The 27,839-nt window shown below is 41.6% G+C and overlaps 1 protein-coding gene across 1 annotated transcript; it reads left to right on the forward strand.

Annotated features, from left to right (window-relative positions):
- The first annotated feature begins 3,734 nt into the window (after positions 1–3,734).
- LOC126236725 (uncharacterized) lies at positions 3,735–27,833 on the forward strand. Its single transcript, XM_049946249.1, has 5 exons — positions 3,735–3,863; positions 11,997–12,224; positions 12,312–12,356; positions 19,010–19,243; positions 27,645–27,833. The coding sequence occupies exons 1-5, from the start codon at positions 3,816–3,818 to the stop codon at positions 27,708–27,710; spliced, it is 621 nt and encodes a 206-aa protein (XP_049802206.1). The 5' UTR covers positions 3,735–3,815; the 3' UTR covers positions 27,711–27,833.
- Positions 27,834–27,839: the final 6 nt, after the last annotated feature.

Raw genomic sequence — 27,839 nt, forward strand, 5'->3', positions numbered from 1 at the left:
ACCGGGGCAGAGCTAAAATGTTTGATTTATTAAAAGAAAGACAAAGAGTAATAGTAATGCCCATAACGGGAGTAAAAAGTAATATATGGTTCCGGAAAGAGTAGCAAACCTGTAGCCCATCAAATATTTGTCTGCTTCAAAATTCAAGGGGAACAATTTGAACATCAATTTATAGTTATGCCAGATTTGAGCACCAAGGTAATTATTGTCATAGATTGGTTACTGAAATAGCATGCAACATTTGACTGCAACAGTAAAACAACAAGGTGCGTCAAAAGATAAGACAGAAATTAGAGTGAGTTTTAATGAAACAAATGATGATGTGAGTAGTCAATACCAACCTATTCACACTGTTACTTGGTCTGATGAGATTGATTTAGGCATAAATATGGAATACTTGACAGTATGCGGAATCTAGTTGTTGACAATAGTTTGGAAGATGAGTTAGAGAGTATTGTGGATGGTGTACCAAATACTACCCCTGAACAAGAACGAGACTTGTATAACGTAATTATGAGGAATAAAAACGTGTTTTGGAATAAACCGGAACTTGTTACTGCATATAAGCGCAAATTAAATGTAATGCCCCATGAACCGTTCTTTGTATGACCGTACCTGGTATTGCTGTCCAGATAGGAACCCATGCAACAAGAAATAGATCGACTACTGGAATGGAATGTTATAGAGTGGAGTACCAGTCTCTATAACAATTCAATCCCTTGATCATAGTAGGAAAAAGAGAAGGTAATGTCAGAATCGTGATAGACGCACGTACTCTGAGCAAAGTTGTTCAACGTGAAATGGATAGATCAGAAAGTATGGAGAAGGTATTGCAAGGATTTCGTAATGAACTATTTATGACTAGCGGCGACCTCATGGCTGGTTACTGGCAGACCGTTCTTGAGGAAGAATGTAGGAAATTTAATGCTTTTTTTTGTATGCAGGCAGGTATTACCAGTATAAGGCAGTGCCATTCAGACTGAACAGATCAGTGTGTGTCTTTATTAGGGCGCTAGAGAAAGTACTAGGGGTGGCCCTAAGTTCATGGCTGACAATGTACGTGCTTTCCAGATGTACAAGGACGAAAGAAGCTCGAGAGTATTTGTAAAAATACGCGTCGTCATCATAGCGAGGACGAATGCATGAAAATAGTGAAGATGGAGTATGATGAAAAGATTAAAGACGGAGAAAAGTTGAGGAAGTATTACAGGATGTACAACAATATCCTGTATGATGAGGATAATGACACTTGGCGGGTGTGTTGGACCATCAAGTACACCACCGAAATAGTAGACTATTATCACTTAGCCTATGGTCATTGCGGACCAAAGAAATATACAGAGAAAATGCTGAACTGTGAATCTTAACCAAATGTAAAGAGTATAACAGATAGGATAAGGACTTGCGACAAGCGTCAGAGGGTGAAAGTGACCAACTGCATAAATCGTTGTCCTATGCACAACATAAGACCTGATGATGTATTAGAGTTAGTGTGCACAGACCTCTATCGCTCCCTGCCAAGGATCTCCGGTAAGTCCACCTACATATTAGTAGTGCTGGAAGCCTTTTCGAAGTTCATTAAGTTATATCCGGTAAGAAAGACAACAGCTAAAGCGGTCTATAACAAAATTGCAAACAATTACTTTGTGAATATCGGCGAAGCAAAAGCGATTTTGTCCGATAATGGTGCACGGCTTACTTCCAAATTATGGAATGAAGGTGTTGAAGGGATACACATCTCTGCCTATTTCCCGGCCGAAAATCCAGCGGGATGATACATGCGTGAACTGGGGCAACTTTGCCGAACTTATTGTCACCACAATTACAGGGCGTGGGGAAATATATAAACGATTTTGAAAAGATTATGAATGCTTTGACGCACGAATCCACAGGATTCAGTCCAGAGGAAATCCTATTAAACCTCAATTCTAAGAGTTTTGTGGAAGAGGTAACAGATTTGTCTCCGCCAGTTAGTATTGACATTGAGGTGAAGAAAGAATGTTCACGAGAAATAACGAAATAGAAAGCCAAGGCGCGAACGCTAAATTTGCATTTGGTGACCTCGTTCTCTTGAAAGTGAACGTGGAATCAAACAAGATTGATGATAAGATTTCAAAATTTAAATTCATTTATAATGGACCATTTAAGATTGTCAGTATACATCACACTAACGCTTACTGTGTAACTTTTTCTAATTCTGGTGAACTGTTAGGCATACGTAACATTGATGACTTGAAATTGTATCAATCAAGCATCGTTTAATCTGAGAACGAATTTTCAGCAAAAACGTAATTATTAATGTAATTTTCAAAATTTATTACAGATGTATATCTTGGACCAGACGGTCATCAACGAATTTGCAACAAGAATAAAGAGAAGGGTGGATTACAGAGTAAATGTTCTGAAACCAACTGAAATGAAAGAAAGGCACAAGGATACAGTACAAATTGAGAGTGTGCATTTAATTTATTCTGTATTTAACTTAGCGAGCGGCATCTGCTGGCTTGGTATGTATTCCATTGTTCTTATGTTAAAAGCAAATCAGTTGCTCATTTACTTACTAAATTCAATTCAGTCTTTCGATCATTAAACGAAGTTGCTTGCATTTTTGCAGAATTTGCATTACATTATGTTGAGGTTACTAAAAGTCATTTTTTTACGTAACAGAGTTTTAGTTACAGCCAGTAACTTATTTAACCAGTAATTAATTTAACTTTGCTTTCAAGATTTAGTATTTCCCAATAAGTAAATGCAAACTCAGTGCCTTCTGATTCATTTATGCTCTCGTGAACCGTTGTGTTGTGTAAAAGTGTGACAATCTTCTGTTGCCACGCCTGTGATTATTTGCTTAATTTTCTATGCGATTCTGGATATTCATTGCCCTAGTTAGCAGGCGACTGTTTAATTATCCTTTTTCTTCCTGATGAGTATTTTTTGCATTAAACATTACGTGGTAAGCTTTCTCCCTCTCTCCCTGCCCCGCCCTCGGTGTCGTTCGTGAGCGATTGCACTAAATCTCACCCATTTCAAAATTGTTATCAGTATTTAGGTTAGGTTTGGAATAGACTTCCTTCAGAATGGTCTGTTGTACACTTTCCTGCTGCTAACCGGCTTTATTTTCCTTTGATAACAATCGCCTTCCTCGATGTATAAGATCAGTAGGCATACGGTATCACGGTCAGTTATAACGCAATCCAACAGGCCGATTAGGAAGAGGTAACTTACAAAGTGTCGACTTGAAAGAACGAAAGTGGCCGTTGTAAATTCTACAAATTTGATATGAATGTTACTCAGTATTTCCTGCAAACTTATTGATGGCTGAAATTTACCATCCGAAGGAGCTGATGCGATGTACATGAGACTGGATTCGTTCCTTGTGCAGCTTCTGGAATATGATAGTGCAGGATGTGCAACTGTAGTAGTTACTTGGTTTCATTTTCTGAACTGGATTCAGTTTTTTCTGGTCATCTTCATTTAGCTCGTCCTCAGTTCTCTGTGTCGTTTCGGGAGAATGCTGGGTTGTAGCCTACGGAAGTAATAATTTGATGGCCTTGTCGTTGCGTGGAAAAAGAAAATGCTGTGTTTTGTCGCGCGGTTGATACTAACATATGCGTATGTGTTACGTAACTAATTAGCCACTACCACAACGGATTCTAATTTGTCTCATGATGTGGCCACCTGCACAAACAAATTTCATTTATAGGAGCGTATGGCGATGGTACACTTCGACATTACCCTTGGACGCGCGTGGGTATAAATTAACGACAGCGTATATGTGTCGTCACGTTGACTCGACACTGGGGTAAACTTCCACCATGGCTTCTAAGCTGTTTATTTTCTTGGCTGTATGCGTGGCAGTGCAGGTACGTGTATTTAGTACAAGGGCAGTCAAATGAAAACCGAACATTCGCCACAACGGGACCATGGAATGGTCCCATACAAAAGTAATCATCACACACGTTAAGACATTTATCCCACTATAAGACAAGACGATCAATTCCTGATTTGTAGAACGCGGTCGGCTGCTGATGAATGCACAACCGCACTCACTCTTCCACTTCCTCATCTATAGGTCGCCAGAGATGTGAAAATCACACGGTGAAAGATATGGGATGTGAGTAGGATGTTGCAGTGTCTCCAAAGCAAATCGCTGAAGCACAGCCTTCGTCCGATTGGCAGTGTGGGGGCGGGTTTTATCGTCCAACAGGATGATTCCATCCGACAGCATTCTTGCGTGCTTTTACTTTACAGTGAGTTGCGATTTAGCAAAGTGTCTTCATAGTTCTGCACATAGATTCTGGTTCCAATCCCGAGGAACTCGACGAGCAGGATTGCACCTTAACGCCTGCCCCCACACTGCCAGTCGGACGAAGGTTACCCATCAACAATTTGGTCGGGAAAACTGCAACATCCCCCGTAGAGGCCGTATCTTTCACATCTTAGGACACCTGAAAAAAGACATGCGTAGGCGTGGGTTTCAGTCGGACGCGGAGGTGCAAGAGTCGTGACGGTTGTGAATCCGTCAGCGGCCGACAGCGTTCTACGACACAGAATTGGTCGTCTCGCCCACCTATGGGATAATTCTCTTAACGCGTGTGGTGATAACTTTCATATCGAACCATCCCATACTCCCGTTGTGGCGGGTGTTCGAGTTTCATTTGATTGCCCCTCATATCTATGTTTGAAAAACGTTATTTTATACTTAAAGTTGCTTAAGTCAGAACTCAGGTTAAGGGTTTATTGTTTAAGAATCTAAGCTGAAGGTGTCTTATTGTTAGCTTTTCTGATCACTAATCTCAACGTATAGTATTGTCCCTTGAAAACGCTGGTACAAGAAGCCACATATAAAGTATCGTGATCCTTTGAAGAACGATCTTGGAGAGACATGTAACTAGAGGATACCCTCATAATTGTGGAGTTGGAAACTACCCGTGAAAGAGGAATAATGAGCGCTGAATAACGTCAGGGAACGAAAAATATCCAACGATAGTCATTCCAATGAGGACACAATAGCCTGCAAGAAATACTAAAAAATTACAAATTAATGGCCAGGACGTATTATACTGCAAAAGTTTTCTGAGTGGGTGCATGATTTATTAAAAATTTGAGTACCACAGGAAACAGTAAAAACTGAGAAGAGATGTGGTTGCTCTGAATTAATATTTAGAAGGTATCTGTGAACTGATATGAGTTCATACTCTTTCAGGAGAGTGAGTGTGTCACAGTATGAGCGAATTTTGTCATAGTTAGCTTAGTTACAAGAAGGAAAGGAACCAAATACCAAGTGCAGCGTAGTGAGAGATTCCAGCAAACTGTAAAGCACGTAATAAGTAACTGATGAAAATCTAGAGAACTGAGAACGGGGTGAGATGGGTGGAGGGAGCGCATACAATGGGCTTCGTAAAAGGAAACAAGAGGAAGGCTTCTGAAATTTTTTAATACTTTCCCACCACTTTTTCATTCTATCACTTCCACATGAATCATGGACCTTGCCGTTGGTGGGGAGGCTTGCATGACACAGCGATACAGAAAGCTGTACCGTAGGTGCAACCACAACGGAGGGGTATCCATAATGTTACTTATAATCCGTCTTGATTGCAAATTTTTTATTCATATGACCGGTTTCGGTTCATTCAGAACCATCTTCAGATCTGATACTTCAGTTACAGGAGTAACCCGTCCAAATCCAGCAACTATCACATGCTGCGTCATGTGACGCAGCATGTGAAAGTTGCTGGATTTGGACGGGTTACTCCTGTAACTCCTGTAACTCCTGATATATCAGATCTGAAGATGGTTCTGAATGAACTGAAACCGGTCATATGAATAAAAAATTTGCAATCAAGACGGATTATAAGTAACATTATAAAATCACTGATTGCTGTTATCCCATCAGACATTATGTCTGCTTTTGGAAAGGAGGGTTATCTGTTGAGAGGCCAGACAAACGTGTGGTTCGTGGAGAGGGGCAGCAGCCTTTTCAGTAGTTACAGGCGTAACAGTCTGGATGATTGGCTGATCTGGCCTTGTAACACTAACCAAAACGGCCTTGCTCTGCTGGTACTGCGAACGGCTGAAAGCAAGGAGAAACTACAGCCGTAATTTTTCCCGAGGGCATGCAGCTTTTTCTGTATGGTTAAATGATGATGATCTCCTCTTGGGTAAAATAGGACGTCGTTAACAGGAGAAAAAAAAACTGGCGTTCTACGTATCGGAGCGTGGAATATCAGATCCCATAATCGGGCAGGTAGATTAGAAAATTTAAAAAGGGAAATGGATAGGTTAAAGCTAGATATAGTGGTAATTAGTGAAGTTCGGTGGCGGGAGGAACAAGACTTCTGGTCAGGTGTATACAGGGTTATAAATATAAAATCAAATAGGGGTAATGAGGGAGTAAGTTTTATAATGAATAAAAAAATAGGATCGTGGGTAAGCTATTACAAACAGCATAGTGAACGCATTATTGTAGCAAAGATAGACACGAAGCCCAGCCCCACCACAGTAGTACAAGTTTATATGCCAACTACCTCTGCAGATGACGAAGAGATTGATGAAATATATGATGAGATAAAGGAAATTATTCAGATAGTGAAGGGAAACGAAAATTTAATAGTCATGGCTGACTGGTATTCGATAGTAGGAAAAGGAAGAGAAGGAATAGTAGCAGGTGAATATGGAACCGGGGTAAGGAATGAAAGAGGAAGCCGCCTGGTAGAATTTTTTACAGAGCATAACTTAATCATAGCTAATACTTGGTTCAAGAATCATGAAAGAAGGTTGTATCCATGAAAGAGGCCTGGAGACACCGGAAGGTTTCAGATAGATTATATAATGGTAAGACAGAGATTTAGGAACCATGTTTTAAATTGTAAGACATTTGCAGGGGCAGATGCGGCCTCTGGCCACAATCTTTTGATTATGAACTGTAGACTAAAACTGAAGAAACTGCAAAAAGTTGGGAATTTAAGGAGATGGGACCTGGATAAACTGAAAGAACCAGAGGTTGTAGAGAGTTTCAGACAGAACATCAGGAAACGACTGACAAGAACAGGGGAAAGAAATACAGTAGAAGAAGAATGGGTAGCTTTGTGAGATGAAACAGTGAAGGCAGCAGAGGATCAAGTACGGAAAAAGACGAGGGCTAGTAGAAATCCTTGGGTAACAGAAGAAATGTTAAATTTAATTGATGAAATAAGAAAACATAAAAGTGCAGTAATTGTAGCAGGCAAAAAGGAATATAGACAAAAATGAGATGGATAGGAAGATCATAATGGCTAGGCAGGGATAGATACTGCCTACAGGAAAATGAAAGAGACCTTTGGTGCAAAAGGAGCATTTGCATGAATATCAAGAGCTCAAATGGAAACCCAGTTTTAAGCAAAGAAGGAAAAGTAGAAAGGTGGAAGGAGTATATAGAGGGTCTACACAAGAGCGATGTACTTGAGGACAATATTATGGAAATGGAAGAGGACGTAGATGAAGATGAAATGGAAGATATGATTCTGCGTGAAGAGATTGACAGAGCACTGAAAGACCTAAGTCGAAACAAGGCCCCGGAAGTAGACAACATTCCATTAGAACTACTGACAGCCTTGGGAGAGCCAGCCCTGACAAAACTCTACCATCTGGTGAGCAAGATGTATGAGACAGGCGAATACCCTCGGACTTCAAGAAGAATATAATAATTCCAATCCCAAAGAAATCAGGTGTTGACAGATGTGAAAATTACCGAACTATCAGTTTAATAAGTCACAGCTGCAAAATACTAACGCAAATTCTTTACAGACGAATGGAAACACTGGTAGAAGCCGACCTCGGGGAAGATCAGTTTGGATTCAAGCATTTGTATACTTAGAGAAAGCTTTCGATAATGTTGTCTGGAATACTCTCTTTCCAATTCTGTAGGTTGTAGGGGTCAAGTTGAGGGAGCAAAAGGCTATTTACAATTTGTACAGAAAGCAGATGGCAGTTATAAGAGTCGAGGGGTATGAAAGGGAAGCAGTGGTTCGGAAGGGAGTGTGACAGGGTTGTAGCCTACCCCAGATATTATTAAATCTGTATACTGAGCAAGCAGTAAGGGAAACAAAAGAAAAATTCGGAGTAGGAATTAAAATCCATGTAGCAGAAATAAAAACTTTGAGGTTCGCCGATGATACTGTAATTCTGTCAGAGACAGCAAGAGACCTGGAAGAGCATTTGAACCGAATGGACAGTGTCTTGAAAGGAGGATATAAGATGAACATCAACAAAAGCAAAACGACGATAATGGAATGTAGTGGAATTAAATCGGGTGATGCTGAGGGAATTAGATTAGGAAATGAGACACTTAAAGTAGTAGATGAGTTTTGCTATTTGGGGAAAGCGTTTCTAAAGAAGAGAAATTTGTTAACATCGAGTACGGATTTAGGTGTCAGGAAGTCGTTTATGAAAGTATTTGTTTGGAGTGTAGCCATGTATGGAAGTGAAGCATAGACTATAAATAGTTTAGACAAGAAGAGAATAGAAGCTTTCGAAATTTGGTGCTACAGATGAATGCTGAAGAGTAGATGGGTAGATCACATAACTAATGAGGAGGTACTGAACAGAATTTGGGAGAAGAGAAATTTGTGGCACAACCTAACTAGAAGAAGGCATCGGTTGGTAGGACATGTTCTGAGGCATCAAGGGATCACCAATTTAATATTTGAGGGCAGAGTGGAGGAATCAGATTCAGAAGGATGTAGGTTGCAGTAGGTTCTGGGAGATGATGAAGCTTCCACAATATAGAGTAGCATGGAGAGCTGCATCAAACCAGTCTCTGGACTGAAGACCACAACAACAACATTTCCACAACTGCCAATATCAAAAACATTATTAATTTTTACTGTCACTTTTGAAAACGGGTCAAAAATACACGAAAAATTTCCAGTTAGCTTTAGCAAAGAAGCTGTGCACAAATCACAAGAGAGAGACGTACACCTGGAAAGACCTTGAGCTGTTAAGCAGCGATTCAAAACTGAAGTATTGATTTGAAAAACACTCCATGGTGAGCAAATAGATTAAATTATTAGATGGTTGCGGTGAATAATGGGCTAATATTGAAACGATTAATCAATAACTATTAGCATAAAGCGAAATGCGGTACTAAATGCGTCCTCTTGACTTCTCCTTCTGACATACTAACTTCTTTGACATCAGATTTTCATGGCCGAAAGAACAGACACCACATATTCATATATTTATTTTGCTATCGAAATGTTTTCTTAACCTGAAAGTTAGTTTCTTACATCGAAAGGGGCAGTGGCTGAATAATCACCAAGGATTATTCAAGAACGTGCTGCTCTAAGGCGTGATACCTGATACGAAAATGCAGTATATTCTGATAGATGAAGGGACCTGCCGGTCCGACTATAACGCCATACCTGTCAGACATAGATAGCTGGTTGTTCATTCACTGTTCAGTCACAAAACGATAAGGGACATGCCAATCTGACTGATAAAGGAAACTTAAAAAATTACTTCTTCGTTTTTAAATAATATTGTCACATGTAGGTCTAAATGAGCATGTTGGTTTTCAATTTTATGGCGTACAATGTATTTTACACCATTTGTGAACTAATTAGAGTTAATGAGAAAAGTATTGTTACACTATTCATTTGTATTACATCACTGGTCAGTGCGCACACTACACACTTCATTAACACACAGACACACACATACACACTCACACACACACACACACACACTCACATACATACATGCGCGCGCAAGCGCGCATACACAATACTCCCTCCCTATCTCTCCCCTCTCTCTCACTCTCTCTCTCTCTCTCTCTCACTCTCTCTCTCTCTCTCTCTCTCTCTTTCTCTGCTCGCATACATGCGCGCGCAAGCGTGCATACACAATACTCCCTCCCTACCTCCCCCCTCTCTCTCACTCTCTCTCTCTCTCTCTCTCTTTCTCTGCTCGCATCGAGACCTCAACGGTACTTCCGGCATTCTATTAAATTATTCGTGTTATCCCTTCCCCGTCTGAAAAATTTTTGTGAAGTCTTCAGCAACAAGAAGGAGCTGTTGAGCTCAAGAAAAGGGAAGAGGCTAGAGTTATCCAGCTTCGATCAGTGGCATAGGTTTTTACAGTAAAATTCATGAAACTACGACAGCTTACTATAGAATAACAATTGATTATTATTAAATAATGTTAACTTCTTACCATTGCGTACTAAATGATCTTTGACTTTGTGGTAAATTATTTAAGACGTAAGGTTTAACTGACTTTTTAAATATTTAAATTTTAGATACGTCTTTAATCTCCTTGGGTAATATGTTATATAGTTTTCTACTCTTGCAAAAGATTCTGTTTTGTATTTCTCGTTTGTTTGCTCTTGGTAAATGTAAGTTTAGTTTAACTCTTGTTCCATGATCATGGATGCTGCTGTTTGTGAAATAATTTCTCTTGTTCTTTATGATGAGCATAACACACTGGTAGAGGTGCAACCGCCGGCCGAAGTGGCCGCGCGGTTCTGGCGCTGCAGTCTGGAACCGCGAGACCGCTACGGTCGCAGGTTCGAATCCTGCCTCGGGCATGGATGTGTGTGATGTCCTTAGGTTAGTTAGGTTTAACTAGTTCTAAGTTCTAGGGGACTAATGACCTCAGCAGTTGAGTCCCATAGTGCTCAGAGCCATTTGAACCATTTTTAGAGGTGCAACAGGATTGGAGGGATCAGGTAGTGGTACCGAAAGTACCCTTTGCCACACACCATTAGGTGGCTTGCGGAGTAAGATGTAGATGTAGATGTACTCATTTGATTTAGCCAGAATACCCATATTTTTAAACAGATCTGAATAAAAACCTCCATTGTGATTTTTAGTTATGATTCTAAAGTCCACTTCTTTAATTTGAAGGATGTGTCCATGTTTTTAGTATGAGACACTCAAAAATGTTTCGATTGCTAAAAGTGAAGTGTATATACGAATAGTATGTACGAGGGCGTCCGGAACAGTAATTTCTCTGATTTTTTAAAATTCCGTTTTCAATATCCGTCGAGATATTACATGTCGTGCCCGCATCTCGTGGTCGTGCGGTAGCGTTCTCGCTTCCCACGCCCGGGTTCCCGGGTTCGATTCCCGGCGGGATCAGGGATTTTCTCTGCCTCGTGATGGCTGGGTGTTGTGTGCTGTCCTTAGGTTAGTTAGGTTTAAGTAGTTCTAAGTTCTAGGGGACTGATGACCATAGATGTTAAGTCCCATAGTGCTCAGAGCCATTTGAACCATTACGTGTCGTGCATATTACTTGGTCGACTTTTCCGCTTCGCTGACGTTAGTTGCAAACCTCTGCCGCTAGACGGCTCCGAATTGCAGCGTGTAACAAGGCGGTGTGCAATGTAACTGCCTCGGAGAGTGAGAAACTACAACTGTATTCTAATTTGTAACCGCAGGAAACGTGCCTTCAACTGAAATCCACAGAAGAATGAAAGCTGTGCATTGTGATGGCTGTATCAGCATCAGTATTGTGCGACGTTTGTTTGTTCCTGCTCGTAACGAAGGAAACGGTGGTTGTAACGTGAGTGACAGAGGGCGGAATGTTTCCAAAACTTAAAGAACACCTCCGAGGGCTTGACTTTGATAGTGATGAAGCGGTGCAAGCAGGGGTGAGGTTTTGTCTCCGTCAAAAATGTCAAACATTCTACAGTGACGGGGTTAACAAACTGGTCTGTCGTCGAGAGAAATGTGTTCGTCGCCAGGGTGACTGTGTTGAGAAATAAATATGTAGATGAGGATGAAGATTTAGAATGTTAACACCGTTAATTTTATTTAAAAAGATTTAAGAATTTTCACAGATGAAAAATTCTGAAGTATTACTTTTCAGCTCGCCCTCGTAACTATAAGACATTGTCTGCTAGACACTGATGACAGGACCGTAAGGGCTGTTTGTTAAAGGGAGGGGAGACAGTGATAGTTTTATCAGGACACGCTACAGATGCCTCGGTAATAACGTCTTTCTCCTGTGATTCGAAGAGCACCGCTGCAGCTCCTGCCCCTGGCATCAGCGACTGGTTCACCCAGGTGGGAAAAATCTTAGAGGGCTTCTACAATGTCAAGAAGAACATGACGCAGCACGCCATAGAGGGTGCCGAGAAGACGTGGCAGAGCATGGTGGACGTGGCTCAGCAGGAAGCGCAGGAGGTCGCCTCGTGGATACAGAACGCCTACAACGCTTCAACCACTGCCTGGAGCAGCATTCAAGTGAGTCCATAGTAACGCGCCACTTTGTCTTTCGCTGGTGACGCCTCCACAACTTCTTATGCACATCGCTTTCTCTTGTGCCTACAGGGGAAACTTCAGGATGCCACGCAGAAGGCAGTGTCGTCCGCACAGGTGAGTTTCCAGTACTTTCTTCCCCTCTGAACGATGTACTCCAGTAAGATTGCTTGGCTCAGGGGAAAAAAGTAGAGAATGTTTATGTTTCCTACATTACGATCTACATTTCTTGCATTCATTTCTGACATTTCCGGCTAATACATTCATGTGACTTTTGAAGAGGTGAAGTCAGAAAGATTCTTTTTTTCCATTGATATATCTACGTATAACTCAAAGCTTCTTGAATTATGCGCTTTATAAACGTACTGAACACATTAGTAAGACGATGGTAAAAATTACTCATAAGTCTGAGACGTTATACAGAGTGGAAGTTGTCGAAGTTTCAGAAAGGGGCATCATGCACCTGATACACACATATGGTGTATGGCGGAGGTAAAGCAGAGAATAACGAGGCACATATATGTTCGTCATGAACTATAGTACAACGTTTGAATGTAAAACTCTCTAAAAACTGTGACAACTGTTAGGATTCGTGGGGGTAGCAGCTAGCAGATACAGTTAAGCAACAATCTGTAGAATCCAATGGTCTTTCTAAAGAAATAACCTACGAAAAATCAGTAAGCTATAGAAATACCGAAACAGGTGTACGGAAAGTTGAATTGGAAATCAGATAATCAACTATTTAAGATATGATGCTCACACAACGCATGTAGACTGAAGATTTCATCAGAAATCTTGAAAAAAATAAGTTTCTTGCATAGGCTTTTTTTCATTTCCAAGTTATTTTTATTTTGTTTACTACGACTTTTCGGCCCTATATCTGGGGGCATGTAAAATATTTAACCCATTGACAGCATGTGTTTTGGGTTAAAGTTATAATTTTATGTGCAGCCAGTGGTCGGCCGAAATTCATAGATGTAACCATGATATTCGGTTAGGCACAAACGTAAGTCGTAATAAACGGAATAAAAATAACATCGAAATGAAAAACATCCTTTGTAGGAACCGTACTTCTTCCAAGAGAAGCAAGAGGTTTATCACGCCCGTGGGCCTTGCTACAAATAAATTTTATTAGAAGTGAATGATTCATCCTAAAACGTGATTCAGAAAAAAAAATTAACAGTGGGGAAAATTACTGTAGATAGAGGTAGCTGTATATAGGTCGATGAGAAGAAGTGAGTGAGAGAAAAGGAAAAATGCTACACCTCTGATAGACTGCTTCAATTAAGTGATAGCAGAAGGGAGACTTTCATTCGAAAGTAAAATTAATGTTGCATCTTTAATTAACTTTCAGTAGTCATACACGAATGACCCATGAACATTGAGAACAGAAATAGGTAAAAACTGTTATCCAGAACAAAACCAGAAAAATTTAATAAGCCAATAGAATTAGGATGGCATGAAAATAAATTCTGAATTGAAGATTCACGAGGAAATACAAGAGTCAAAATGGAAAACAAAAAACAAATAGTATGTGATTAAACGGCGTCGTAGACTATTGTGTATTAAACCGGGGACCTAGAAACGACGGAGAAGCTTCGTCCTGCCGTAGCCCACAATGGTTCACAACCCCACAATAGGCCACACCATTCCACCCACATCGAACCCAGGGTTATTGTGCGGTACGGCCCCCAGGTGACATCCCCCCACCCCCCCTCTCTCACCGGAAACGTCTCACACCAGACGAGTATATCCCCAAATGTTTGAGTGGTAGAGTAATTATGGTGTATGGGAACGTGGTACGTGGAGACAGTGTTTGCGCAGCAATCGCCGACATAGTGTAACTGAGACTGAATAAGGGGAACCAGCCCGCATTCGCCGAGGCAAATGGAAAACCGCCTAAAAACTATCCACAGGCTGGCCGGCACATCGGACCTCGCCACTAATCCGCCAGGTGGATTCGTGGCAGGGGCTGGCAAGCCTTCCCGGTCGAGAAGCAGCGCGTTAGACCGCACGACTGGGCGGGCGAGTTCGTAGACCATACACGCATGGCCTTGGAAGAACTGGGAAGCAGAACATCATCCACGAAGCTATGAAAGCACGTCGTCTACGGCGTCACTAAGATTCAGGAAGGACTTCCATATATCACAGTAGCACCTAACAAAAATACTTTACAGATACTGTTTCGGGTTCACATTGATAAAGAAGAGAAATACAATGTCTATTAAGATTTTATAATAAATCTTACAACTGAACAACCAAGAACGTCCTTTTCAGAGCATTTGGTTTAAAATTTTTCACAACTTTGATATCGTTGTAGATGTTACTAAAACACTTTAACTTGGCAGTGTTAGTTAGGGGAAGCATGCTTTGAACCATTGTTGCATAAGATACCACTAGAAGTCGGGCCTGACTACATGTTTACAACAGTGGCAATCTAAAAAAGCAACTGCTGGGAAGCCGTTACTAAACGCTTTGTGTACTGGGTGTTGCTTGGGGATGTGCATTGTTTTTGTTTCCTATTTTGAAATTAGTGATGAGTCTGACCAAAGTCCATCAAGTGGTTTGCGTACGACTCCCACGACACCATAAAGGATTGGTGATCCCTATGACAAAGTGTTCTGCCTTCGCAGAAGCACAAACTACGGGTTCAGACACACAGCCCTGGAACAGGAAACCGAAGGTCATTGCCTCCGTCGGCCGTCTCCCACTGGGTCGACTACATCGTTGTGACGCCCGCAATATATTTTGAGGAAAAAATAAAGGATAGGAACCTATGACCAGAAATATCATTCAAGGGCGCTAGAGAGTGTTCCTGCACTACACTCCTCTTCTGCAGCAAACGTGTCTTTGTACGCTCTTCAGTGTTACTGAGGCACTAGAGGACCTGTCCGACTCCATGTAATACCCTAAACTCCGACGTTTGTTGCTGAAGGGGACGCCTGACAATAGGCGTTGACCCCTGTAACTTCGAAGGGCGCTGTGGCGATGAATGAAATTTTCGGACATGCGTTCCCTATCATCAATTCGTTCTTCAAGATGTCCTCTATATCCTCTTCAAGTTTTTTGGTATTGTTTTGTGACAGAAAACAAAAAAAGTGAGAACTAACAGGTAATTATCTCTAGGTAATCATACAATATTACCATAGAAAACAAAATTTTCTAAATTCGTTTAATCTATGGAGAAGAATCTTAGGAGACATTCTGTTTTCAGTGTTACACTGAAGTATTACGGATAGTCAAATGAAGGCGAGACAGATGAAAAAAAGAAAGTAACCTGTTTATTATTTTAAAAGTAGTCGCCATAACCGTTAATACATATATCCCACTGTGAGTCTAGACGGTCAATGGCTTCATGGAGAAATGTTTGCGATTGCCTACGGAACTATGATTGTATCCAAGCACACACCTCTTCGTCCGAAGCAAATCGACGGTCACGAATGTCTTTTTTCAGTACTCCAAAACTATGGAAAATGCATTGAGGAGAGATCGGAAGTTTATAGGGGATGCCTTCTGCGGCGTTCTCGAAACGACCTTGGCCAGATGTGGCCGGAGATTATCCTGCAACAGAGGGATGCCGTCCGTCAACATCCCTGAGAGTTTTCATTTGATGGCGTGCGTCAGTTTTCGCAAAGTGCCCGCATATCACAGTATGTTAATTGTGGTGCCTTCTTCCAGAAAGTCTATCAGCACCGGGCCCTTACAGTCAAAGAAGAAGGTCATCAGGACTTTCCCGCGGCTGGCGTGGCTGTTGGGTTTAGTACACTGCAGAAGGTTTTCAGGGAAAGCGTTACACATCTTCCATAAAATCCCGATCTCTCCCCAGGCGCTTTCTATATTTTTTTAGGAGCCCTGAAGACAGACATTCTCGGCCGTCGATTTGTTTCGGGCGAAGAGGTGTACGCCTGGGTACGATCATGGTTCCGCAGGCAACCGCAAAGATTTTTCCATGAAGGTATGGACCGTCTACACTCACAGTGGGCTAAATGTATCAACGATTATAACAATTACTTTTAAATTAATAAATAGTTAACTTACTTTTTTCCATCGGTCTTGGTTTCGTTTTTCTCTGCCCTGATATTGGAATTAATAATATTGAATGCCTGTCATTCCATTTTGTAACTGCTAAATTGTATGTATTCTAGATGATTTGGACACATAATTAAAGAGAAACATTTGTCGAGGGAACCAAAGGGTTTTTGCAAATAAGCGTGATCTTTAACTTGTATATGAAGACCTTGGCTGTGAATAGTGGTAAGGGACAGTAGACGAGAAACAGGATTATTGCATGTAAAACGTGATACATGATATTTTTTCTTGATATTACTTGTTAGTTTCACCCTAAACAAAGAAACTGCAGCTCAGTCTATAACTTATGGTTATAACTAGTGGAAAATTTGTCAGGATGTGTGCATGTCGACTATGTTAAGTGCCAGAACACGCCCTGCCGGTGGTAATAAGGAAAGGAGTGCGATGTTCGTGCCAGGAAGATGATTTTCGGGGACCAGTTATACAAATCCGAAGGTAACATAGAGAACTACGACTCACGTAAGATTGTGAATATGTTGCTGATCGGAAAAGCGCTTCGAGAGTTATCGGTAATCAGTTGAATGTGAATAGTTACACGAGCAAGTTAAGTAACTAACTTTGCCCCTGAGGAATGCCGCTGTAATACGGTGGAAACGTTGGTTTTACAGTTTATTATTAAAGAATTTTATACAATGGCGTGTTACAACACGCAGAATAATTTTAATCGTCGAAACAATATTAAGTTTGGTCCGTTACCATTGTTTAGCCAAATTTACGTGATACGATGAGGGCAGAAATGTCAAGGGTCATCGATAACATTATATACTGAGGCGACAGAAGTCTTGGGATACCTCCTAATATCATGTCGGACCTCGTTTTACCCGGAGTAGTGCAGGAACTAGATGTGGCATGGACTGAGCAATTTTTATAAATCGGCTGCAGAAATATATTGAACCATGCTTCCTCTATAGCCGTTAATAGTTGTGGAAGTGTTGCGGGTGCAGGATTTTGTGCACGACCTCTCGTTTATGTCCGATAAATGTTCGATGAGATTCACTTCGGGCGATTTGGGGGCCAAATCATTCTCTCTTAATTGTCGCAAAGCAATCGCGAGCAGTTGTGGCCCGTGACATGGAGCCTTGTTATCCGTAAAAATTCAACCGTTGTTTGAGAACATGAAGTCCATGAATGGCTGCAAATGTTGTCCAAGTAGCCGTTCGTAGCCATTTCCAGTCAATTTCCTGTTAACCCCGTCTACACCATTATGGAGCCACACCAGCTTGTACAGTGTCTCGTTGTGAACAGGGGTGCGTGGCTTCGTGGGGTCTACGCTACACTGGAAACCTACCATCAGCTGGAACTGACCTTACCAGGCCACGGTTTTCCCGTCGTCTATAGTCCAAGTGATATGGTCACTCAACGCAAACGCTGCTGCTCTCTGTCGTTAAGACCGTCAGCCACTGTGTTATCCGTGGTGATAGATAACGCCCGACATTTGGTTTTCTCGGCAGGTTCTTGACAAAGTACATCTCGGAAACCTGAACTTCACAATAATTTCCGAAATGGAATGTCCCATGCGTCAAGCTCCAACTACCATTCAGCGATCAAAGTCTGCTAATTTCCGTGCTCGTTTGTACCTCGTATACGTCATATGCATAAGTGCATGCCGCTATGCCATGGCTTTTATCGCCTCAGCGTATGCGTGCCGTAGCAAGGCGATAGTGAAATTCATTTTATACTTCGCTGAATCATAGATTAATTTTTCGAGTTGTTATATTTTTTATTATTACAAAAACTGATGATGCAAAACTTATCATCACAAACTGAAGCAATTCAGACCTTTTAAATTCGTATTTTTGAGAAGTTTCACGATGGTGGTTCATCATCGCGCTCAGGAAGGAACAGCATAAGTTAATAATAACTCACGTGAAGAGCACTCAGTTTGCAAGTAAACAAAGTTTTCCTCAGCTCGTGGTCTAGTGGCTGGCGTTGCTACATCTGGATCCCGGGACCGAGCGAGAAGGCGCAGTGGTTAGCACACTGGACTCGAATTCTGGAGGACGAGGGTTCATTCCCGCGACCGGCCATTCTGATTTAGGTTTTCTGTGATTTCTCTAAATCTCTATAGGCCAATTCCGGAATGGTTCCTTTGAAAAGGGCACGGCCGACATTCTTCCCATCCTTTCCTAATCCGATGAGACCGATGACCTCGCTGTTTGGTCTCCTCTCCCAAAACAACCCAACCCAACCTTGGATCACGGGGACCCGGGTTCGAATGCCGGTCGGGTTTGGGGTTTTCTCTACCCAGGGACTGGGTGTTTGTGTTGTCCTCATCACTTCATCATCATCCTCATCATTCATGACTGTGGCTTGACTGGACTGTGAAAAAACTGGGGCTTTGTACGGGCGCTGATGACCTCGCAGTTGAGTGCCCCACAAACCAAACATCATCAAGTAACAAAGTTAAGTACCCAATGACGCATTTTAAGAGTAAAATTTTTCATATCATTTAAGATTTTAAAAATACGTCACTACTCTTGAAATATTTTAATATAGGACGTGAATCAAGCGGATGTGAAATATCCTGTTATGAGCTTTTATTGAAACTTCACAGAAAAACTTCAGAAAACAACCATCTCGTCACTTACCACTGTTTACAGCCGAGGGCTTCTTGTAAGGTAGCGCCACTTGTGTAAAAACTATACAGTCCTCCCTGATCTGTCGCCGCTGTTGGCTTCCAGCAAGCACTGATCTCAGCCGGACAGCAGATCTCGCAAGAGGCGTCCCAGCTGGTGCAGGAAGCGGCCGCCAACCTGCAGAGCGCGGTCAGCTCCATCCCCAGTAAGACCCAAGAGGCCTTCCAGACGGCCATGCAGTTCGTGGAGCGTGGAGAAGCAGCCCTGCAGCAGCTCCAGCAAGCCAAAGCGAACGCCGCCAGCGCCGTCATCCAGAGCATCACAAAGTCGCTCCAGCAGGTGCGTACCACAACGGTGCCCGCGCTAGTGATTTCCTGACAGAAGTCTTCCTCTTGCTGCCTTATATTTAAGTTAACAAAATTAGACTTAGTTAATCACAAAATGGGAGGGGGGGGGGCGGGCTATAGCATGATCATCGAAAGGGTTGACTAGGTTTAGAAGTAAAAAGGCAGTATTGGATACACCGTAAATTATTATGCGTGGCATGCACATCGCCTACAACGCATGCAGCGTGTGGATTATATGTAGGTTCTCCTACAGCTGTACAATCCATATATCTTGATAGGTTTCTTGCTGTCAGACCCTTTCACTCTATGTTGGTAGATGCTCAGTCGGCCATGAAAAGCAGCGCTGAAGTAACGCCGACTAAATATGCACATAGCAAAGGCCGCCTAACTCGAGCTTAGAGGCAGGGTCTGTAAGTTGGTAAAAATTTCGGGCGTTGGATGCTAGATAACTTGCTTGATAATGTTTAAAGTTCAACTAATTAGGATTTATTATCTCCAAAAAAAATTGTGAGTGGCTATCAAGTCTGTATTTACCGTTAAAACTATCACTGGTGTAAGTTAGTTACTGCTTTTACTAGAAGGACCCATACTTATCCGCGAGTTACTCGTTCACTGACTTGTAGGAAAGAAGTGCCCGCCCAAATAATACGAGATGTTCACGAAACAGGCCACGGTGAGCTTTAAGTACGGCAGAAAAGTTCATAAGCAAATGATTTCCAAACTGAGTTACATAAAAATACCAAACTCACATTAAAAGGTTTAGTACTGTAGCCGCTTCATACTTCCGATAACAGAACCGACAGAACGTAAGATTTCCATCTCAACAAAAATTTGTATGGCGCGGTCCCACATTGAACTGTACCGTAAGACGGATCCCGAGTGACACCTTGAGACAAAGAACTGTACCGCAAAGAACTACATAAAGCGCGGGAACTGCTTATTTCCTATTGGTTGAAGGTTTAGGCAGCCAACCAGAAAAGCTCCAGCCCTCAGATACTCTCGGCAGCTAATAAATCATCCAGGAGAACTACAAAAGGCAGCTTGTAAAAGAAATTCTGAATTTACGAAACCCAATTTAGTTTAGATAAACCAAATTCCCTCCCCCCATGAACCACGGACCTTGGCGTTGGTGGGGAGGCTTGCGTGCCTCAGCGATACAGATAGCCGTACCGTAGGTGCAACCACAACGGAGGGGTATCTGTTGAGAGGCCAGACAAACATGTGGTTCCTGAAGAGGGGCAGCAGCCTTTTCAGTAGTTTCAGGGGCAACAGTCTGGATGATTGACTGATCTGGCCTTGTAACACTAACCAAAATAGCCTTGCTGTTCTGGTACTGCGAACGGCTGAAAGCAAGTGGAAACTACAGCCGTAATTTTTCCCGTGGGCATACAGCTTTGCTGTAGGATTAAATGATGATGGCGTCCTCTTGGGTAAAATATTCCGGAGGTAAAATAGTCCCCCATTCGGATCTCCGGGCGGGGACTACTCAAGAGGACGTCGTTATCAGGAGACAGAAAACTGGCGTTCTACGGATCGGAGCGTGGAATGTCAGATCCCTTAATCGAGCAGGTAGGTTAGAAAATTTAAAAAGGGAAATGGATAGGTTAAAGTTAGATATGGTGGGAATTAGTGAAGTTCGGTGGCAGGAGGATCAAGACTTTTGGTCAGGTGAATACAGGGCTATAAAGACAAAATCAAATAGGAGTAATGCAGGAGTAGGTTTGATAATGAATAAAAAAATAGGAGTACGGGTAATCTACTACAAACAGCATAGTGAACGCATTATTGTAGCCAAGATAGACACGAAGCCCACGCCTACTACAGTAGGAAAAGTTTATATGCCAACTAGCTCTGCAGATGACGAAGAAATTGATGAAATGTATGATGAGATAAAAGAAGTTATTCAGGTAGTGAAGGGAGACGAAAATTTAGTAGTCATGGGTGACTGTAATTCAAGCGTAGGAAAAGGGAGAGCCCGCATCTCGTGGTCGTGCGGTAGCGTTCTCGCTTCCCACGCACGGGTTCCCGGGTTCGATTCCCGGCGGGGTCAGGGATTTTCTCTGCCTCGTGATGGCTGGGTGTTGTGTGATGTCCTTAGGTTAGTTAGGTTTAAGTAGTTCTAAGTTCTAGGGGACTGATGACCGTAGATGTTAAGTCCCATAGTGCTCAGAGCCATTTGAACCATTTTTTGAAAAGGGAGAGAAGGAAACGTAGTAGGTGAATATGGATTGGGGGTAAGAAATGAAAGAGGAAGCCGTCTGGAAGAATTTTGCGCAGAGCATAACTTAATCATAGCTAACACTTGGTTTAAGAATCATGAAAGAAGGTTGTATACATGGAAGAACCCTGGAGATACTAAAAGGTATCAGATAGATTATATAATGGTAAGACAGAGATTTAGGAACCAGGTTTTAAATTGTAAGACATTTCCAGGGGCAGATGTGGACTCTGACCACAACCTATAGGTGATGAACTGTAGATTAAAACTGAAGAAACTGCAAAAAGGTGGGAATTTAAGGAGATTGGACCTGGATAAACTGAAAGAACCAGAGGTTGTACAGAGTTTCAGAGAAAGCGTAAGGGAACAATTGACAGGAATGGGGGAAAGAAATACAGTAGAAGAATAATGGGTAACTTTGAGGGATCAAATAGTGAAGGCAGCAGAGGATCAAGTCGGTAAAAAGACGAGGGCTAGTAGAAACCCTTGGGTAACAGAAGAAATATTGAATTTAATTGATGAAAGGAGAAAATATAAAAATGCAGTAAATGGATGTAGAGGCTTATCTCACTAGGGGTAAGATAGATACTGCGTACAGGAAAATTAAAGAGACCTTTGGAGAAAGGAGAACCACTTGCATGAATATCAAGAGCTTTGATGGAAATCCAGTTTTAAGCAAAGAAAGGAAAGCAGAAAGGTGGAAGGAGTATATAGAGGGTCTATACAAGGGCGATGTACTTGAGGACAGTATTATGGAAATGGAAGAGGATGTAGATGAAGATGAAATGGGAGATATGATACTGCGTGAAGAGTTTGACAGAGCACTGAAAGACCTGAGTCGAAACAAGGCCCCGGGAGTAGACAACATTCCATTAGAACTACTGACAGCCTTGGGAGAGCCAGTCCTGACAAAACTTTAGAAACTGGTGAGCAAGATATATGAGACAGGCGAAATACCCTCTGACTTCAAGAAGAATATAATAATTCCAATCCCAAAGAAAACAGGTGTTGACAGATGTGAAAATTACCGAACTATCAGTTTAATAAGTCACAGCTGCAAAATACTAACGCGAATTCTTTACAGACGAATGGAAAAACAGATAGAAGCCGACCTCGGGGAAGATCAGTTTGGATTCCGTAGAAATGTTGGAACACGTGAGATAATACTGACCCTACGACTTATCTTAGAAGAAAGATTAAGGAAAGGCAAACCTACGTTTCTAGCACTTGTAGACTTAGAGAAAGCTTTTGACAATATTGACTGGAATACTCTCTTTCAAATTCTGAAGGTGGCAGGAGTAAAATACAGGGAGCAGTTATAAGGGTCGACGGGTATGAAAGGGAAGCAGTGGTTGGGATGGGAGTGAGACGGGGTTGTAGCCTATCCCCGATGTTATTCAATCTGTATATTGAGCAAGCAATAAAGGAAACAAAAGAAAAGTTCGGAGTAGGTATTAAAATCCATGGAGAAGAAATAAAAACTTTGAGGTTCGCCGATGACATTGTAATTCTGTCAGAGACAGCAAAGGACTTGGAAGAGCAGTTGAACGGAATGGACAGTGTCTTGAAAGGAGGGTATAAGATGAACATCAACAAAAGCAAAACGAGGATAATGGAATGTAATCGAATTAAGTCGGGTGATGCTGAGGGAATTAGATTAGGAAATGACACACTTAAAGTAGTAAAGGAGTTTTGCTATTTGGGGAGCAAAATAACTGATGATGGTCGGAGTAGAGAGGATATAAAATGTAGACTCGCAATGGCAAGGAAAGCGTTTCTGAAGAAGAAAAATTTGTTAACATCGAGTATATATTTAAGTGTCAGGAAGTCATTTCTGAAAGTATTTGTGTGGAGTGTAGGCATGTATGGAAGTGAAACTTGGACGATAAATAGTTTAGACAAGAAGAGAATAGAAGCTTTCGAAATGTGGTGCTACAGAAGAATGCTGAAGATAAGGTGGGTAGATCACATAACTAATGAGGAGGTATTGAATAGAATTGGGTAGAAGAGGAGTTTGTGGCACAATTTAACTAGAAGAAGGGATCGTTTGGTAGGACATGTTCTGAGACATCGAGGGATCACCAATTTAGTATTGGAGGGCAGCGTGGAGGGTAAAAATTGTAGAGGAAGACCAAGAGATGAATACACTAAGCAGATTCAGAAGGATGTAGGCTGCAGTAGGTACTGGGAGATGAAGAAGCTTGCACAGGATAGAGTAGCATGGAGAGCTGCATCAAACCAGTCTCAGGACTGAAGACCACAACAACAACAACAAACCAAATTCGAATTATCCCCGGAAACGAACTACTAATTGCTTTCACCCTAACATTTCTTGTGGCTGCTTTTATACAAAAGTGTGTATATTGGACACACGTTACATACATTACGTGATTCATGATTGCAGAGCTTTCCCATTCGTACATTTTACATAAACTACTGGCCATTAAAATTGCTACACCACGAAGATGACGTGCTACAGACGCGAAATTTAACCGACAGGAAGAAGATGCTGTGATATGCAATTGATTAGCTTTTCAGAGCATTCACACAAGGTTGGCGCCGGTGGCGACACCTACAACGTGCTGACATGAGGAAAGTTTCCAACCGATTTCTCATACACAAACAGCAGTTGACCGGCGTTTCCTGGTGAAACGTTCTTGTGATGGCTCGTGTAAGGAGGAGAAATGCGTGCCATCACATTTCCGACTTTGATAAAGGTCGGATTGTGGCCTACCGCGATTGCGGTTTATCGTATCGCGACATTGCTGCTCGCGTTGGTCGAGATCCAATGACTGTTAGCAGAATATGGAATCGGTGGGTTCAGGAGGGTAATACGGAACGCCGTACTGGATCCCAACGGCCTCGTATCCCTAGCAGTAGAGATGACAGGCATCTTATCCGCATGGCTGTAAAGGATCGTGCAGCCACGTCTCGATCCCTGAGTCAGCAGATGGGGACGTTTGCAAGACAACAACCACCTGCACTAACAGTTCGACGATATTTGCAGCAGCATGGACTATCATCTCGGAGACCATGGCTGCGGTTACCATTGACGTTGCATCACAGACAGGAGCGACTGCGATGGTGTACTCAACGGAGAATCTGGGTCACGAATGGCAAAACGTCATTTTTTCGTATGAATCCAGGTTCAGTTTACAGCATCATGATGGTCGCATCCGTGTTTGGCGACATCGCGGTGAACGCTCATTGGAAGCGTGTATTCGTCATCGCCACACTGGCGTATCACCCTGCATGATGGTATGGGGTGCCATTGGTTACACGTCTCGGTCACCTCTTGTTCACATTGACGGCACTTTGAACAGTGGACGTTACATTTCAGATGTGTTACGACCCGTGGCTCTATCCTTCATTCGATCCCTGCGAAAACCTACATTTCAGCAGGATAATGCACGACCGCATGTTGCAGGTCCTGTACGGCCCTTTCTGGATGCAGAAAATGTTCGACGGCTGCCCTGGCCAGCACATTCTCCAGATCTTTCACCAACTGAAAAGGTCTATTCAATGGTGGCCAAACAACAATACTGCAGTCACTACTGTTGATGAACTGTGGTATCGTGTTGAAGCTGCATGGGCAGCTGTACCTGTAGACGCCATCCAAGCTCTGTTTGACTCAATGCCTAGGCGTATCAAGGCCGTTATTACTGCCAGAGGTGGTTGTTCTGGGTACTGATTTCTCAGGATCTATGCACGCAAATTGCGTGAAAATGTAATCACATGTCAGTTCTAGTATAATATATTTGTCCAATGAATACCCGTTTATCAACAGCATTTCTTCTTGGTGTAGCAATTTTAATGGCCAATAGTGTATTTTTAATAAAACAAAACATTCACACTTTACGTATATCCTCCACACACGCTCTCAGTCTCTCCGCAAGACTCTTAACGAAACATAGTAAAAAAATAATTTTAAAATGGTTACTATTACGTCAGCAGCCCATCGCAGTGATAGCAAAGAAAATTCCAGGACAATTTATATGAAGCGAATCTTTTTAGTTATAGTTTTAAATGTGACTGGAAATGAAGACATTAGAAGCTTTAGCTCTCTTTTGCAGTACCGGAAAATGTACGATGGGTTTTAGCTAAAATTTTTTATCTCCGAAGGTACTGAAGGTAATGGACTGAGATTTTTATAGTGTGCATGCATTATCAATGCAAGTCTGTATATGGCAGCTTCAGCTCTGTTTTGCAGTACCAAAAGAGGTATTATGGTTTATAGGTAAAATTTTATATTTCCGCAAGTACTGAAGATAATGAGCTGAGGTTTTTCATTATTAGTACAAGTCTTCGTATGGATTATGAAAAACATCGAATTAAATTCAATATTATTTCTTTAGATTTAATGTGCATAACGAATCGATCAGACGATGGGCAAGCTAGACGCCCCAGCAGCGACAGCCTCAATTGCGCTCATGTGAAAACAAAAAAACTGCTCTCTTCCCTGTTACGCGACAAGACACTACCTAAGATATCTTACTTCACTGTAAGATGTTAAGTCTCGGTATAATCTGCTACGCTACAAACGGTATTTTCATAAGGCATTGAAACTCTCTATTTTGAGTAGCCTCCATATCTACTCCGAGCCAACATTCCTATCATTGCGAGGCATTATCTCAAGAATACGAATACAGATTTTCTTGCGCACATTACTTTAAGTCTGCTTTCTAAGCACATATAGACATTTATTGTATAGCTGTCAGCTCATAGTAATGCTGTCTCCCCGAATAGAGAAGCTTGTATACGATGGGTAGACGCCCTTCACTTCTCGCAATATCTGTAGTGTTACGTCCATATACGTCCTATGTATGTCATTATTTTACAATAAATAACATTGAGTAACTTAAAAGATTCTACACATTAGCAAAAATATGTTGGCTTTATCGATCTAAGGAAGTAGTTTCACAGGAATCAAATAATTATCAAAACTGGTTGAACGTCAGTATAGAAACAGTTCACTGGCTCAAAGTTGAACACAGCGTGATTATATTACTATGTTGCTTAACACCTGTTACCTAACCAAACTGAAAGATGTATAGAAATGTCAATAATGGTAATGATGTTCACAGTTTTTAAGAGATCATCAACCGATAAGTTACTGTATGTACATTTACTTTAGTACGAAGACAACATCTCTAAGTGAGACCAAATTTTTCTGAATTTGTTCTAACTTTTTTGTGTTTCTTGACTTTTTTCTACTTTAAATAGTTTTATATATTTTAGAAAGCGTGCTAAAATAGGGCTACTACCTGACGTACCATCTAAAGTTCCACAACTGGATATTTTCTAAATGGCTCTATGTATCGAAGAAAAGACTAACGTAATTTCAGTGGAGGTGTATACATTTTAATGACATACAGAACCTCCCGGAACGAGACGTCCAGTACAAGCTTTGATCATATTTGCTGTGAAATTTTTGCGAAAATAGCTAGGATAATTTTAATCATTAATCGTGATACATGTCGTCGATTAATATACCTTCCAGCGTATATTTCGACAACTTGCTTAGCAGTTATATCACACTCACCGTAAATTAAGTAATATCGAGCTTTTCTTCATTGGTGATTGTTATATTACAGGCACAAATGCATAAACACTAGACTCCACATACAACGATACTGATTTGTGCGCACGGTTTTCCGGCATCGGGACAGGTTTGTTGAGCGATGTTTACGCCTTCAGCATCCAGGTAGCTGTCTTCAGTTTTACCTAGCTATGTTTTTGAAACTTAACACAGCATACCGTATAAAACGTTACATCGATGAAGCTCTCCCTCCAATGGATTTCGAATGTCGTCGAAAATAACATGTCGTTCCATTGGAAAATAAATTGCTTCTTATATTCGTACATAAGAAAGATTCATGTACTACCAACACAGAACATTCTCTCTCGCTTACCTTGCTGTTATATGCCGGAAACTTTGTTTCGATATCTAGAATCATTTGCGGAATAGTCTACTGAGGAATACAAGTTATGTGGTTCAGCACTTAAACACATGCATATAAAACGTTCAATACATCAAAAATATCTTTCTAAGGAGCAATGGTGGAATAATAGTTCTTCACGATGTAGAGTATCGCAAAGTTTAGATTTAGAGGCGCAACAGCTGCGCCTTGAGTCTTTATAGAGCGGTGATATCGATTACTCCTTTGTGTTGCAGGGCCTCCAGAACGTCAGGTCTCTGCTCAATAAGGCGTCCGCCGAAGTCAACAAGAGCACCAGCTAAGTCAGCGGCTTGTACAGCAGTAACTCCAGCTCCTGCATATAAAGAACTGTACTCATGTAGCCGGTGTCGCTAATATTGTATTCGTGGTGATAAAATAAATCCTATGATCAAACAACTTGAAAAGTGGGA

The sequence above is a fragment of the Schistocerca nitens genome, chromosome 2, assembly GCF_023898315.1.
Source record: "Schistocerca nitens isolate TAMUIC-IGC-003100 chromosome 2, iqSchNite1.1, whole genome shotgun sequence".
NCBI classification, from domain to species: Eukaryota; Metazoa; Arthropoda; class Insecta; order Orthoptera; family Acrididae; genus Schistocerca; species Schistocerca nitens.

What these genes read in the sequence shown, in the direction of transcription:
- LOC126236725 (XM_049946249.1), top strand. Translation starts at nt 3,816, where the DNA reads ATGGCTTCTAAGCTGTTTATTTTCTTGGCTGTATGCGTGGCAGTGCAG. An exon ending in CTGCCTGGAGCAGCATTCAA is followed by an intron (nt 12,225 to 12,311) that starts GTGAGTCCATAG and finishes TTGTGCCTACAG; the next exon opens with GGGAAACTTCAGGATGCCAC. An exon ending in AGGCAGTGTCGTCCGCACAG is followed by an intron (nt 12,357 to 19,009) that starts GTGAGTTTCCAG and finishes GTTGGCTTCCAG; the next exon opens with CAAGCACTGATCTCAGCCGG.